General features: G+C 36.2%; 1 protein-coding gene across 1 annotated transcript in view; it reads left to right on the forward strand.

The window, feature by feature from the left end:
- Nucleotides 1-221: 221 nt before the first annotated feature.
- Nucleotides 222-16,953, forward strand: part of LOC128116448 (odorant-binding protein-like) — a 38,282-nt gene continuing 21,550 nt past the window's right edge. The window contains exons 1-4 of the mRNA XM_052747700.1: nucleotides 222-278; nucleotides 730-869; nucleotides 1,757-1,827; nucleotides 3,307-3,417. Coding sequence (XP_052603660.1) covers nucleotides 222-278; nucleotides 730-869; nucleotides 1,757-1,827; nucleotides 3,307-3,417 — 379 coding nt within the window. The remainder of the gene's footprint in view (nucleotides 279-729; nucleotides 870-1,756; nucleotides 1,828-3,306; nucleotides 3,418-16,953) is intronic.

The following is a 16,953-nucleotide window of genomic DNA, read 5'->3' on the forward strand; positions in this document are numbered from 1 at the left end:
CTTAAGGCTAATCTTACTACTTTAGGGATATGAGATCATAAACCATTCAGCACGGTCAAAGAGGAAATACCAGACAGATGTAGGTTGTTGTGGTGCAGAAACATTGGTTGATTTCATGAAACTCCCTCTAACTAATCGTATAAAAATCTTTGTCAGTTCACTTCCTTCACATCCACTAACCTCCTTTGAGCTTCTGAAGAAGACCAAAGACAGGTGCCACCATGGTAAAGTTTCTGCTGCTGGCTTTGGCATTTGGACTGGCTCATGCTCAAGCTAAGGTAAAATCATATGGTCTGGGCAAACGTCTGAGGTTCCTCAACAGCGTATTTCTGTAGATGTGATGCGTCATTCAGTTAGTCCATGCAAGTCTGTATTAATGAAATAAGCTTTCTGACCTTCACTCAAGTATGCTTTCCAATTCATATTTCTCTAGGATGGAACAAATGAAATAAGCAAAAATGGGTTGAATTTGCAGAGCATAAGAGGCCAAAACATGAGCAATTCCACAAAGTCTCAAGTCCAAAATGCTGTTAATCAAGTCATCATACTACCCTGTGTTATTCTACAGCTGTAGATACATAATCTTGAACTAATAAACAAAACATTATTGATTGATAGTTTTAGATTGTTTACATATTTCCAAGGACTTGTATCAGAGATGCGAACACCAACTCATATTTTAATGACCTGTTTTATTTTTCTCCTTTATTTGCCTTTTACTTTTTTCAGATTGCAGGAAAATGGATGACAGTTGCCATCGCTGCTGACAATGTTGACAAGGTAGAACTGGAAGGAGCTCTGAGACTCTATATTCGTGATATTACTTGTAATGAGGAATGTAGTAAAATGGGAGTCACATTTTATGTCAAGTAAGCAAATGGTCAGCCATGTAAATTGAGCAGACTATTTATGTTTCTCAGCCTTTATGTTGTTAAATTCATAGGGGAATGTTCTGTTTTTGGTCATGAAATAACATCTTTAGCAATATGATTATATTATTCCATGATGGGGTATCTCTGGACACCACACAGAGATTAGATACTGTCTCCAATTCCATGAGTGTTTCCTTAGAAATTTTTGTGGTTGGAGGCTTGTGGTTTAATTTTATTCTCTAATATTAGATGTATGAGAATCTAAGGTTCTCATTTCCAATAAGTCTAAAGGTATGTGTGAGCATTTGTGTCAAAGCCATTTATATTATCTAATCCAAACAATAATGTCAGAGAAAAGTCCTCCACAATCAGGTCTGATAAATCTAACTTATGAATCCCTTTCTCTGAAGCTTTAGGTTCAAAGACTCTCGCTCTGGCATTTGGATGACTATGTTTAATGAAAGACTACATAACACCATTAGGACTTAAATGCTTAGAACCATTTCTCTCTTGTAGCCACAATTGTATGTTTCAGGTTACAAATAAAACCACTTAAACACATGCATATATACTTGTGTCAATATTATCTCTGGACTAGAACAAGAGAATTAGCGTAATGAAAGTCATACTCAGTGAATAGCAAATTTGATAAGTAAGCCCTCAGAGCCTATAGTTCACTTGGCAAAATGTGCACAAAAAACCAGTCATCTTTATGATTACAAACAGAATGATCTTTTCTAAACAAGAAATAGGAATAGTGAGGTAAGTCCTAGCTCTATACACTGTTCATAGACTGTCTCAAGTCCATTATAACATTTGAAGATCTTTAATAGGAATTTAAAAGTTATGAAGTGTAAACGATGGATTCTCTGTTTGATTTTTAGTTCGAATGGCCAATGCTCAAAGACCAAAGTCATTGGGTATAAGCAAGCAGATGGCACCTACAAAACCCAATGTAAGTACAGGATCTAGGAGTTTCCTTTATGAACAAAAGCAATGTGAGTGTGCACATTCATGCTAATACTTCAGCCACACATAGGGACATGAATCTAGAACAATTTTGGCTACTCAGAAAGTTATCAATCCTTCCAATGAACTGAGACATGCTACAAAGTCAGAGTACATTGTAGGTCATCTGAAATTTACATGGAGAAAAACACTGCTACCTAAAAATGTGAATAATTCTAACAAGATGTCTTCAAATATTTTTCCTGCATGAAAGTTTATTTCTAGTTGTTATTCAGTGTTTTTTTATTTCATACAATGTCTCAGTTTTTTTATCAGACAGACCTACCACTCACTAATAGGCCTCAATGGCCTCAAACATCTTCTCAAACTTCATGCCTTAGGATCACAAGTACTTATATTGCAAAAATTATGTGTCATCTTGATTTATGGAAAATTTAAATTAACAGTGCTATTTCAATGTTTCCTTTTCTCATATTTTGGAGCGATCACAACATTTATATTATTGGATGATAAACTTCAATTTTAAATAGCAATTGGGGGGAAATCTATTTAAGAATTTCAGACTGACTATTTCAATTTTGTAAGCATTGCTAAAGTAATATCAATACCATTCCACTGAATTATAAACCATTTGACTTTTGATTTCATTTTAAGTGAACAGAGGATACATTCTTTTGGCAAGTCTAATTTTTTCCTAATTTAACTTGGATATTAAAAAGTATTCGTGTAATAGAAAGTGATCAGATCCTAACTCCTTTTATTTTCCCATGAACAACCACTTTTATCATTAAATAAGTGTCAATAAATGGAAATACCATACACACACACACACACACACACACACACACACACACACACAGAGAGAGAGAGAGAGAGAGAGAGAGAGAGAGAGAGAGAGAGAGAGAGAGAGAAGACAGACAGACACTTAAACACATAAACAGACAGACAGACATACAAAACATGAATGTCTGGTATACACAAAATGTTCATCTTTACATCTTTTCCATTAGTAATCTTACAAGATGATAACTTGTGCATATTACTAATTAGTACCATCTATTTTTGCACACGTACGCATTTGCCCAACAAGTATCATGGTATAACACCATAGTTTCATACGTTCAGTGAACTGAAAAATGGGCTTTGGGATCTGGTTGAAAGAGAAAGGAATAACCAACAGACTGGTCATAGAAGTCTTGACACTAGGAATTCAGAGAAAAGAGAAAGTGTATGTACTTATGATTCAGTATAAGGTTTGAAGAGCAGAAATGATTGGTCACTGTATTATGGTGGGATATGCAAAATGAATGACTACAAGAATAGCTTTGCACACAAGTGTCATATGATAGTGAATCAGAGATGATTGCTAGAGTCAGGGTCAATATTAATGTTTAGCAAATAGGTGACATCAAATAAAGTAATAAAAATTACTGACACTGAGTTTTTAAATATTTCCAGTTTACAGTTGAAGGTGACAACACATTTGAACTTGTGTATTTAACACCAAAGCATGCAGTCTTTGAGAGTACGAATGTGGATAGAGCCGGCAGAGTAACAAACTTGATTTTTGTTCTTGGTAAGAATGATAGGGGATTCTCTGAAATTGTAGCAAAAGTATCACTCTGCAAAAGAGGATTAAGTCAGATTCATTCCCAAATACAGTATCATGGGATTTACAATTTCCTGTCCACTAAATGATAATCCTATTGTTGTGTGGACCAACTTTTACATTATATTGTTATTCAAGTAGCATGTTCATTGACGACTTGGGACAATTGGAATGGCTATTGGAAGAGTTTATCTTCATGTATCCTCACCGGAAAGAATGGAACAAATACTGTTTTCCCAAGTTCAGACCATTTTGAGTGTCATTTGATCAAGAGTATATGAAATTAAAACATGAACTCTCGAATAAAGACTTGGGAGAAATGTGAAGATTCCATTGAGAGGCATTCATGATTCTCCAGTTTTATGTTTTTAAAAGTGGAAAGGATTGAGATTCATGAATTCTCTAGAGAAGAGTTTTTATTTTTGATGTATCATGAAACACTGGAAAGTGATGTCATACCACCCTTTAGACTTCTTTAAATGGAACATGGGGAAATCATTATTGATTGTATTGATCCAACCAGTAAGAATGAATTTTTAGAAGTTGAGATTTTCTGTTGCATACCATGTTGGGACACTAAGGAAGCAATGTAAATTCTGTAGAATTCTACTCAACATGTCTGTGACATTGTTATTCATAAAATGTAGGAAAAGGTTCGCCTTTGACTGAAGAAGAACTTAGAATATTTATCGAATATGTTGAGAAACAGAACATTCCACCAGAAAACATTCAAGATGTTCTGGCTACAGGTAACCTCAATGAATTTTTTTTGGCCATGTCATATATACATACATATATGTTGATATATATTCATAAATATATGTATGCATATATATATACACATATACTCAGTTAGACCCCTGATTCAGATTATACCTAGTCACAAGCTGTCTTTCAGTTGTTATTTCAAGCAATAATCATTGGGGAGCTATTCTTATATTCTTACGATAACATTTCTGTCTCTCCTTACACCATTCACTTTGTTTTACAGATACTTGTCAGGAGTAAAGACCTTCTGTAGGTGAGTAGAAACAGGAGCCATGCTTATTCATCTTGATATTTGAATGTATTTGTGCTTATTACATAAATAATTAGAAATAAGTCTGTGACAAATGAAAATAATGAACACAAAATTAGACAAAATCAGGACAGATTATTATCTGCCTTTTGAAGCTGAACATCTTAGTGACAAAAGTAAAGGATAGAATATTTTTATTAATATGAAGGAATTTTATCTTATTCAGAATTACTAATACATTCATATTGTGTAATATTACATCAAGAAAATGTGTCTTGTCATTTGAAAAATCTTAGTTTACTTAGGATTGTGGAATTAAATTATTTGCCACAGATATGGTATAAGCATGTTGAACTTTCCCCTGTATTCATTGAATCATCTCAATCTCAAATTATATGTGAGGCCACAGAATGTCATTATTTCCTGTAGACAGTGCTCCTATGGAATCCAAAGTATAAGATACTTGTGGTTTCTAGGAAAGGAACAGTTTGTGTATAATCCCTCCCTACACTCTATATTGTTATATTTAATTTTGTGTTCATGCACTCACACAGATGAAATCTTTCCTGTCCTTTCAACTATGTTTTCATTTTTGTGTCATGTTTACACAGAGGACAACCGGATGACAATTATGCATCATATCCTCTTGACCAGGGAATCATTATCACATATAAATCACCATTTCTTTCTGAATGAATTGTCCCCTCTCCTGTGAAGTCAGCATACCACATACCAAATTCCTCACTTACCTCTCCTTTCTTTTTTCATGATCTGCGAGCTGTTCTTACTTTTCTGAATGATTAAATAAAGTGTTTCAAGAAGCAATAAAGACCGTGTGAAAATGATCTCATTCAAAAAGCACATACATATCCACTATGCTAATTAAAATAATCAGTCTGGTATTATAAATGATATCTGTATTTTTTTCATTTTTCTTTATTATGAAATTTTCTACTCTCTCTACATACCACCCACAGATCCCTACTCCTCCCTCCTCCCACCCCACAACCGTCCCTCCCAGGCCACTCCACATCCCCACATCCCCCAAGTCAAGGTCTCCCATGGGGAGTCAGCACAGCCAGGCGTACTGAATCAAGGCAGGTCAAGTCCCTCCCAACTACAACAGTACTGTGCAAGGTGTCACAAACAGGCACTGGGCTCCCAAAGCCTGCCCTTACACCAGGGACGGATCCCGATCCCCTTGCCTGGGTGCCCCACAAACAGTTTGAGCCAAACAACTGTCTTCCATATTCAGAAGGCCTAGTCCAGTCCCATGGGGGCTCCCCAGTCACTAGTCTACAGTTCATGGGCTTCCACTAGTGTGTCCTGTCATCTCTGCACGTCTTCCCATCATGATCCTAAGTGCCCTGCCTATAGAATCCCTCCTCTCTCTCGCCGATTGGATTCTTGGAGTTCAGCCTGGCGCCTGGTCATGGATCTCTGCAAAATAATATCTGTATTACTGAAAACTATTGTAATACTTGGAAATGTCACAATTACTGGAGCCATGGACAAGAACACTGCAGAAGTGAATTTTATGTTGTGCTTCATATTTACTCTTTCAGCTGTAAATTGTGATTTGTGGTTGAATGGTCCTAACACACTTAGAGGTTTCACATAACAAACTCTTTGGGTCTGCCTCAGAGTTCCACATTATTTAAAAGAGAGGATGAAATCTGTTTTCAAAAGTACATCTGTGGAGATTATCTTTTGTTAAATGACTTTAGTAAGCAAATGAATCTGGATATGCTTTACTAGGGTACACATGAGTCATTCACATTTGAAGAATAGAGTAAATTCATGAGAAGTATATTCCATAGATACCAAGCCCTACAAATATGTGTGTATATATTACAATTTTCTCTTTGTGTTAAAATGATTCCTTAGAATGTAATTAGCTATCAAAACAGAAAAGGCAGATGCAATCTTTTTAAAGGGCTTGGAACAAGGAAAAAGAAAAGATTTTAGACTATGTTGCTACATCTAGTCTCCTGAAGTGCAAAGATATAACAGATGCAAAGTACATTCCATATTTGTAAACAAAAGATATGAGTAAAGAACAATGACATATTTTTTGTTGGAAAAAACCACAGTTATTTAATCCATCTCTGTGTGGCAAGTTAAGCAATGTTACTTTAGAAAAATACTTGATTAATTTTTTTTAATTTTGTATATTCAATATCCACTTATATCATTTTCCCCATCACTCACTAATAACTACTATTTCTGTGTTCCCAAAGTCTTCTTCCAGTTTCCAACTTCTTCATGTATATACATATTTACTTGAATGTGTGTGTGTGTGTGTGTGTGTGTGTGTGTGTGTGTGTGTGTGTTGTGTGTTGAGAGAGAGAGATTTACGCAGAAATTTATAGCCCAACTGTGTCTTGTTATTGTTTCTAATATGTATTCATGTTCAGTGCTGGCCCCTTGGTCTTCAATTACTTATACATGGTCATTTTAAAGGTAAATGGAATATGACTACTTCTTTTACTATCAAAAGTTGCTATCTAAGCTGCTGGGTCTTCAAATGGCATGGACGTTCTAAAACACACCATTCACATAGTGACCTCATGGGTAAAGTATGCCCATTCATAGAGGTAACTCAAAGGTCCTGAGTTATAGAAGGTAAATCATGCTTGGTTTCATGAACATATCCAACTACCAATATTCTTTTTATCAACCAGTATAATTTCTAAGTGTATTCTGAATGGTAATTTTTAACCAAAAATACCAGAGTGATGATTTAAATACCAGTCTTAGTTGGTAGTACTTTTATGGTGGCAAGGGATAATCTTCATGCATCAAATTGCAGATTTTTTTTGCAGATGAGTTCTCATAACAACCTGAAGCCTCCCAAAGGTGCCAGTTTTGCAAGTTAACAATGCCCATGGATCCTCCTTTCTCTGCCTAGCCAACAAAATGAACTTCAAGAAAACAAATGACTCTATTTCAAAATATAGATTACAGAATTAAAAAGGATTTTTTTCAGAAAGTGAAACACAAATGGTTGAGAAAAATTTAAATGTGTTCAACATCTTTAGCCATCAGGGAAACAATCTAAAACTACTTAGAGATTTTGTCTTACTGCAGTCAGAATAACCAACATCACTAAAAGAAATGATATCCCAAGCTGATGATGACACAGAGTAAGGACTGCACTTGTTCCTTATTAGTGGAAGTGAAAACTGGTTCAGTTGCTCTTAAAATCAATGGGGAGGATCATAAAAAAGACACCAGTCTTACCACAAGTCCTTCAAAGAAGAACTACAAGCAAACTTTCCTAACATTTTATTTGAAACAGAATATGAAAGGATCACTCCCAAATATGTTATATAGAGCAAGTTAATTTAATACCCATTAAAGAACACACACACACACACACGCACACACACACACACACACACACACACACACAAAGCCAGAGAGAGAGAGAGAGAGACGAAGAGAGGGAGAGACAGGCAGAGAGAGGGAGAAAGAGACAGAGAGAGAGAGAGAGAGAGAGACAGAGAGAGAGAGAGAGAGAGAGAGAGAGAGAGAGACAGAGAGAGAGAGAGAGAGAGAGAGAGAGGCCCACGAGCACAGAGTAACATCTCGTGATCATAGCTGCTAAAATCCTTAATAAAATACTAAAAAAAAGAATACATGTCCATATCAAGGGGATCATCCACAATGATTAAAATGTCTTTATTCCAGAGGTTCAGGCTTGGTTCAACATACAGAATTCAATAAATATAATAAATCATAAAATGTAATTAAGTCAACAAAGTACAGGATTAACTCAACAGATGATGAAAAAGCCTTAGACAGCACATCTAATGCTTTATAAATAAAAAATCCCAGAGAGAGTAGTAATGGAGGGAACATACTTCAAAATATTAAAAGCTATGTCTGACAAACATACTACCAATACCATCCATTATGTAGAAATACTGCAAGGAAACCCACTAAAATCTTGAAGAAGACAGGATGCTCACTATCCCCAATCTTTTACAATGTTGTGTTGGAGGTATTATTACACTGAGCAATACAGGAAGTGAAGGAAATTAAAGGCACACATCTATGAAAAGATGAACTAACATTATCCCCAATTTCAGATGACATGATATTATACTTAAGACATAGCCATATTGTACCAGAACACATGTAGTAGAATCAACAATTTAACAATATGACATGGAAAGAATCAGTTTACAATCATCAACAGCCTTTGTGTATCCCAACAATAAGGCCACCTTAGGAAGATATCATGGACAGAATCCTATTTGAAAAAGCATCTTTCTTTAAAAGAAAATATCTTGGATTAAACATAACCAAGAAGAAGAAAGTAAACTTCCAATCTCAGGAGAAAGGGTTTGAGAAAATTCCTACATAAGGAAAAAGCTGTTTAATAATCATAGAATGGTAGAATTTATATTGGAGAAATGATCATTCAGTAAAAATCAATTCACAGATACAATGCAATGCCAAAAAAGGAAACGAAAAACATAACATTCTTCACACAAATAGGAAAGAATATGCATCCTAATTTTCATATGGAACCAGAAATGACTCTAGATTTTATGATGAATCCTGAGATAAAAGATGAATACAGGAGGTATTACCATTGCTGTCTTTAAGATATCTTATAGAGCCAGAAGGTTAAAAAACCTAGCTAACTACCCAGGACCAATGTAGTGATGTACAGTATAAATAACTGCCACTTTACTAAACCAGCATAGCCCTTAAGAGCAACAACAAAAACAACAATGATACATACAAAAACATCACAATTTTGTGCTTATACCCATGGAAAAGTGTATTCTTCACCTCTCTTAAAGTAAGCTTCTGTTTTCAACACACTGAACGATTACAGAAAACCACAACCAATCAGAAGGCAGAGATGTGGAGCCTAGTCCCAATGGATATATTTAAAAACATACAGGGAACACTGTGTAAGAGGGGCCAGAAAGATAGAAGGAGCCAGAGGGTCAGGGAGTTGGGTATGAGAATCTTTATCCTAGAATATCAGAAGCTATACCCACAAGGTGTCATCTATATGACTGCCTCAATAGCAGCAGAATAAGGATGACAACAACAATAGGCATGCTAGAGTAGACTGGGGAAACATCATGGGGCCTCAGTCCTAGAGATAAAACTCACAAGCAACTGATGAAAGCCATGATTCAGAGATATAATCTTTCTGTTGAGGAGCATAGTAATTGGTTATTCAATCCCAAATGGTAGGCTTGTAAACACATAAGTAACATTATACAGACTGAACAGGTTGTATTTTCCTATGTGGAAAAATCATAGGAATAAACACACACATATATTTATGTGAGAACAATTTCAGAAAAAAGAATTTATGAATTTGGAAGTGAGCACAAAGGGCATATGGGATTGTTTAGATGGGAAAAAAAGGTAGGGGAAGTGAAGTAAGTCTATGATAATCTCAAAACATTGTCAGAAAGAAACTTGCACTCTGATACGGGCACAAAAAGAGTCTTAAAGAGCAATATAATCAAGTAGAAGAGCCAAATACAAGAACTCATTACTACGGCCATGTGGACCTTAGCAAAAGTCAAAACACCTACCCTGGAGAAAAGAGTGTCTTCAAGGAATGCCCCTGAGGAAACTGGGTGTCTACTTGCAGTACATCAAAATTGATTCCAATCTATTACTTTTCACAAAATTAAATACAAGTGAATCAAAGTCCTCAATGTGACTCCTGAAACACTGGAAACCCTAGAAAACAACATAGGCAGTATCTTTCAAGGTACAAGTGTATGACAGGATTTTCCCAAACAGGATTCCATTTGTCAAGAATCAGAGTCCAAGAATTAAAAACTGTGACCTAATAAACCTAAAAATCTTCCATACTGCCATGGAAATAATGAATGGTGTAAATACATATCAATAGAATTGGAGATATTAATGGCCATCGATATATCTGACACATGTATGACTGGAATGGGAGGTGGGGCAGGGAATGGGAAGACGAGAGCGAGAGGGAGATTAGTTTAGGATGTCAACCTAAGGAAAAAAAAATCTCAGGTTTCTATATTCTTGGTATTTTCATTCACTGAACTTGTAATTCATAGTTATTGTTGTTAGTTTGCATCCTGCAAACTCAATAAAAATAAGCTTTAAAGTTTCCTTGCTGTTAAGATTACAATAAAATATAATACAAAGTGAGGGAATTTGAAATAAATGGAACCACATTGGTTTTTTATATTTCGAATAAGCAGAGGCAGTGATATAATACAGCCCTTATTTTAATCTAAAAGCTGTGGCTATTTGGTGAACTACTATCAGTATTTTGTGATACATAGACGTAAAAGAAAAATCAATGACTAGAGAAGTATTTCAATGTTCCAAAAAACCATGTAGAAATGAAATTTTATTCTTTTATATATATATATATATATATATATATATATATATATATATATATATTTTGTTTTTTCGAGACAGGGTTTCTCTGTGTAGCTTTGCGCCTTTCCTGGAACTCGCTTTGGAGACCAGGCTGGCCTCGAACTCACAGAGATCCGCCTGGCTCTGCCTCCCAAGTGCTGGGATTAAAGGTGTGCGCCACCACCGCCCGGCCTCTTTTATATATTTTTATTTGTTCATTTTTTTACAACCTGACCGCTGTCTCCCCTCCTTCTTCTTGCATTTAGTTTGTGTATATGCTTTTACTCCAGCAAGGACACAGGGGATGTCTATGGAGTATTCCTTTCATGGAGAAGAGTAAGAAGTAGGTTGAAGGAAATGTTAAAATAAATCTGTACTGATTTAACTTCAATCTGAATAAGAGAGACAATTTGCCTTGGACTGTGGGAGAAGCCAAAGCCTTGCTTGAGGTTGGAGACTCTCAGAGGATCTGTCACTCAAATGAAATGAAAGTTTATTTACTTTCTTAACTTGTCATGGTTGATTCGTCTTGTTATTTTTTAAACCTTACTTTTGTCAAACAGAATTCATATCTCTTTTATAATGTAACAGTGCCCAAAATGTAAATATAAATTTGGGAATAGTAAAATCCTCTGCTTCAATGGAAATCTAAAGAGTGTATTGTCAGTGGATAGTCTATGAAGAAGGATTTTCCTAAGTATGAGCTCAAAAAATGTTATTCTTTACAACAGGAGCTGTTTTGTTGTTGTTGTAGGCTACTTTTTTTCTTTCTGGTAAATTAAAGATCTATAAGAAGAGGTATTTTCCAAAGTAGGATAGAGTTATGTACAGCCATGTCATAGACCTGAATAGTTAAGAAGAAACATGGAGAACTTTTAGTGAAAATGATCACATTAGAGTTTAAGAATCTCAACAGTGGAGAGAAGAAAATTTTTTAGGGCAAATATCAGTGAGTTAGCACATCTTATGACAGTACTAAGCCTTACTATCAAGCTAAGAATACATCTGCACAGTTGTTGAGGGCACGTAGTGAGGGCTTCTTCCTTTTACTTTGAAAAGGTCAACAACCATAAAAATACATCCATCAGTTATTAATTCAATGGTGATTTTGCACTTGAATCTCTGATTATTACTCACTGATAGATGGAAATCAACCTTTCAAATGCCACCAGAGACAAAATACAGAAAACTGTGCTACATGGCTAAATATTGAAATTAATCACCCTTGCACAAATAATTCTAGAATGTGAGACACATAAACATCAGGTTTCACAAACCTTAGGATGTGTTTCTTGAGCAGCAAGAAGGGATTTCATGGATTCTATGTGAGTCATGTGCCATTTCCATGAATTTGAAAGTGTAGAATATCTCAGTGTTTCCTACTTTGTTCAAGACTCTATAATTATTTTCTTATTTGTAAAATAAGTAGTTTGTCATATATATCCCCAGTAACATGCATTGATCAAATAAAATTGTTCTTTGACAGTTTCACACACAAACACAGACACATACACAAACATACACACAAACACAAACCACATACACACACATATATAAATATATATGGTATTCTTATTATGTTTACTCTTATCTCACATTTCCCAGATCTTCATGTGAGCTTATCAGACCTTCCTCAAGAAACAGGTCCCTTTTCAAAATTCACATTATTTTTGCCCTTTTAAAATTTTTTTTGGGGGGTTGACTCAAAGTTTAACCCATCAATGTAATGACAGATAGCTTTTGAAATTAGATTTGGACTAGAAGCTTCACTAATATGTACAATAGTGTAGGCAATGTCTCTATATACATAAAAATATTCTTTCAATGGCCCATAGTTTAGAATGGAAGGGAAAAAATCACAGGAGTAATTTCCTCATCCATAAATCCCAACATATTGGCGAAATCTAATATAGACCCAGGTCAGGAACATGTCAGTTGTGAATAACAGCCAAAATTTACAAGTTGGACTTTAGAAAAGAAAAAAAATAGGGGTATAATTTGGTATATCTAAAGAAAGCATAAACAGGGTGAAGAGGAAACACACATAATAGGAGAGAGTTTCACCAGCTCTGTATCTGACAGAGGATTAATATCCAAAATACATAAAGAACTTAAAAAAACATAATAAGAAGAAAAACAAATAACCCTTTTGCAAAGTTGAGTACAGGACCTGAACAAAAATGGAAAAAAAATGGCTCAGAAATATCTAAAAATATCCCTTGTCCCTATCAATTAGGTAAATGCAAATTTGAATAACTTTGAGATTTCATTGTACACCAACCAGAATGGCAAAGATCAACAGAATAAAAGACAATAATTGCTAAAAAACATTGGAGAAAAGAAGATCCTCTGTCAGTGTTGTTGGGTTTGAAAACTGATGCAGGTTCTATGGAAATCAGTGTGGAGGGTTCTCAAAAGAATAAAAATAAATCTATCATGCAGCCTAGCTATACAACTTCCCAATATATGCCCAAAGGACTCAACATCTTACTCCACAGATACTAGGTAATCTATATTCATTGCTGCACTCTTCACAATATCTAGGAAATGGAACTATCTAAATGTTCTACAATTGATGAATAGATAATGAATTGTGGTAATATGCTCTATGGAATACTATTCAGCTGTAAATACAAAAAGAAACCATGAACTTTGTAGGTAAAATTGATGAAACAAGAAAATACTATAAAGAGTGAGGTAACCCTGACATAGAAAAATATCAGATTTTCTTTTTCATCTGAGGACTCTAGTTCCAAGTCTTCAGTTATAAGTAGTCTTCTCCCTTCATTAGTGAAACTTCTCTTTGTCACAAAGGAAGAACAGTATGGAAAGGAAAAACTAATCAAAATACAGAGTTGTGAAGCCCAGTCCCAAGGGATACATTTATAATATAACTGCTGCACATAAGGCTCAGAAATTATTGAGGAAGAAGAGGCAGAAAAGTTTTTATATCATCCAGACCATGAAGTCTCAGCAATATGACTGCCTAACGGGAGATCAATAAGGACATCAGTTGTAAACATACTAACTTAGAGTGGAGAAAGATCAACCCTACACAGAGAACTGGGGAACTGTCGAATGCTGAGAGCAGGAGAAACAGTCTTCTCTGGGCAGAAGAACAACTGGTTATGCAATACCAAAAGGTTGTCACTGAAAACATACATATGAGTAACATTACACTGACTGAGCAGGTTGTATTTAGGATCAGATATGTAATACATGTATAAATATGAATTCAATAACAATTAATGAAAATAGACAACATGAATTGGAGTAAGAGCAAGGAAGAGTGATTATGCAAAAAGGTTTAGAAGGATTTAAGGGAAAAAGGAAATTGAATTATAATTTCAAAAATATAAAAAACACTGATAATGAAAAATGGAATCAAATTTTAAAAATATATCTTTAATGGCAGTCCTTTAAGGCTGATAGTCATGTAATTAGAAACCATAGGTTATTAAGAAATATCATAGTGTCAAGTGTAGATAATTCCATCTGAGTTGGAATGAGAAAGCTCAGAGTTTGAACAAATATTACAGGGTTCTCCCATGCTTTTTGGTTGTCCCAACAACTAGATGGCAAGACTGTATTGGTGAAGATGACAAACACTTTGTTTGTGATGTGGAAAGATTTCAAGCTGCAACTGGTCAGTGTGGGTCCTTCCTGCAAGAATTTTAGTAAGTCAATCTTCAGTTTGAATACGGAGTCTGTTTTAATAATTACACAGCTCCATTTGCTGTCAAGAAACTAGACATCAAAATACCTAACAATCCAATTAAAAAATGGGCTATAGAGCTAAACAGAGAATTGTCAACAGAAGAAGCTCAAATGACTGAAAGACATTTAAGGAATTGTTCAACATCCTTAGTCATCAGGGAAATGCAAATCAAAACATCTCTGAGATACCATCTTACACCTGTCAGAATGGCTAAGATTGAAAACACTGAAGACAGCTTATGTTGGAGAGGATATGGAACAAGGGGAACACTCCTCCATTTTTGGTGGGAATGCAAACTTGTACAGTCACTCTGGAAATCAGTATGGCACTTTCCAGAAAACTGGGAATCAATCTCCCTCAAGATCCAGCATATACCCAAGGAATGCTCAGTCATACCACAAGGACACATGCTCAACTATGTTCATAGCTGCATTATTTGTAATAACCAGAACATGGAGACATCCTAGATGCCCTTCAACTGAAGAATGGATAAACAAAATGTGGTACATATACACAATGTTATACTACTCAGCAGAGAAAAACAATGACATCATGAGGTTTGCAGGCAAATGGATGGAACTAGAAAATATCGCCCTGAGTGAGGTAACCCAGACTCAGAAAGACAAATATAGTATGTACTCGCTCATAAGTGGATGCTAGATGTAAAGCAAAGGACAACCCGACTGCAACTAACAGCTCCAGGGAGGCTAGCTAGTAAAGAGGACCCTAGGAAAGACACAGGGATTGCTCAGCAAAAGAGAAATGGATCAGATCTACATGAGAAAACTCGAGGTGTGGGGTAATGGAGGGCAAGGGTCAGGGGAAAGAGAGCTTAGGGGAGTGGGAGGTCCTAGCTGGATCAGGAACACAGTGAGAGAACAAGGAAAAAGATACCATGATAAATGAAGACACCATGGAAATAGAAAGAAGCAGAGTGCTAGAGAGATCCCCAGGAATGAACAAAGAGGACTTCACTATAGACTACTGGCAGTGGTCAAGAGGGTGCCTGAGCTGACCTACTCTGGTGATCGAATGGCTGAACACCCTAACTGTCATGATAGAACTCTCATCCAGTGACTGATGGAGGCAACTGCAGAGATCCACAGCCAAGGCCCATGTGGAGCTCCAGGAGTCCAATCAACAAGAGAGAGGAGGGATGATATGAACAGGAGATATCAAGACCATGATTGATGGAAGTACAGAGACAATTGGCCAGGCTGGTGGAAACACATGAGCTGTGAACCAATGGCTGGGGAGCCCCCATGGAACTGGACTAGGCCCTCTGGATGAGTGAGACAGTTGTTAACTTGAACTGTTTGGGAAGGCCCCAGGCAGTGGGACCAGGACCTATCCTGAGTGCTCAGGCCAGCTTTTTGGAGCCCTGTGCCTATGCTGAGACACTTTGCTCAGCTTTGGTACAGGGAGGAGGGGATTGGACCTGCCTAGGCTGAATGTGCCACGCTCTGCTGACTCCCCAGGGGAGACATTGCCTTGGGGGAGGTGGGGATTTGGGGTGGCTTGGGAGAGAAACTGGTTGTTTTCTGTGTATCACTTTCTCATGTGCCACTATTTACCTCAGTAAAAAGAACAGCTGTGGGGGTCTTTCCACAGCCCATTAGTAGTGTGTTTTACATCTTTGGGCACACATATAGCTGTGGATGGCCAGGAAGATGGTTTCTGCTTAAACTATATAATTCTGATAATACTTTTTGAATATTTTTCATAACTGACACAGGAAAGTAACAGTATTCTCAGTCACAAACACAGCTAATTTTGGACTTCAGAACAAATTCAAAACAGACAAGCTAAAAATACACAAGGACAAACATCCAGGTGTTTATTGCTAAATCAAGGTCAGACTTGAATCAACACTGGTAGATTATGCATTAATTCTCTTTCTGCTTGTACCCCTATCACTCAAGTCTCAGCCAACTAACTCTTATTATTAAGTCCTGGATTTCAATGCCAATTTCTGTCTGGAAAAGAGCTATGTGCATGACCAAACATTACTCACTGGTCGATCAATGTGACCTTCCTAGCCTAAAAGAAACCATGTGATTCCTTATGTGTATCAGTTTCACTCCGTCTCTGATTGTTTACTCAAGAAATGCTTTGTGACCTTGAAAATGTAAGTCATATTTTTGCAGTTTGGCTGTGTATTGGGGATATGTAGAGCTATGTAAAGAGCTAGCTTCGAGCATGTGTGGGGAGGTATGTGCTGACAGAGATGTAACAAGTGTACATAGAGAGAAATGTGTGTGAGAGTTAAAGGAAAGCATGTGAGGAGAATTTAGTATGTAATATAGAGATATATGTATATAGTGAAGAGATATGAATGAAAAGAGATATGTGGAGAGAAGAGGTATGTAGAGTG

This window comes from Peromyscus californicus, unplaced genomic scaffold, assembly GCF_007827085.1.
Source record: "Peromyscus californicus insignis strain IS unplaced genomic scaffold, ASM782708v3 Scaffold_10__1_contigs__length_136768540, whole genome shotgun sequence".
Taxonomy (NCBI): Eukaryota; Metazoa; Chordata; class Mammalia; order Rodentia; family Cricetidae; genus Peromyscus; species Peromyscus californicus.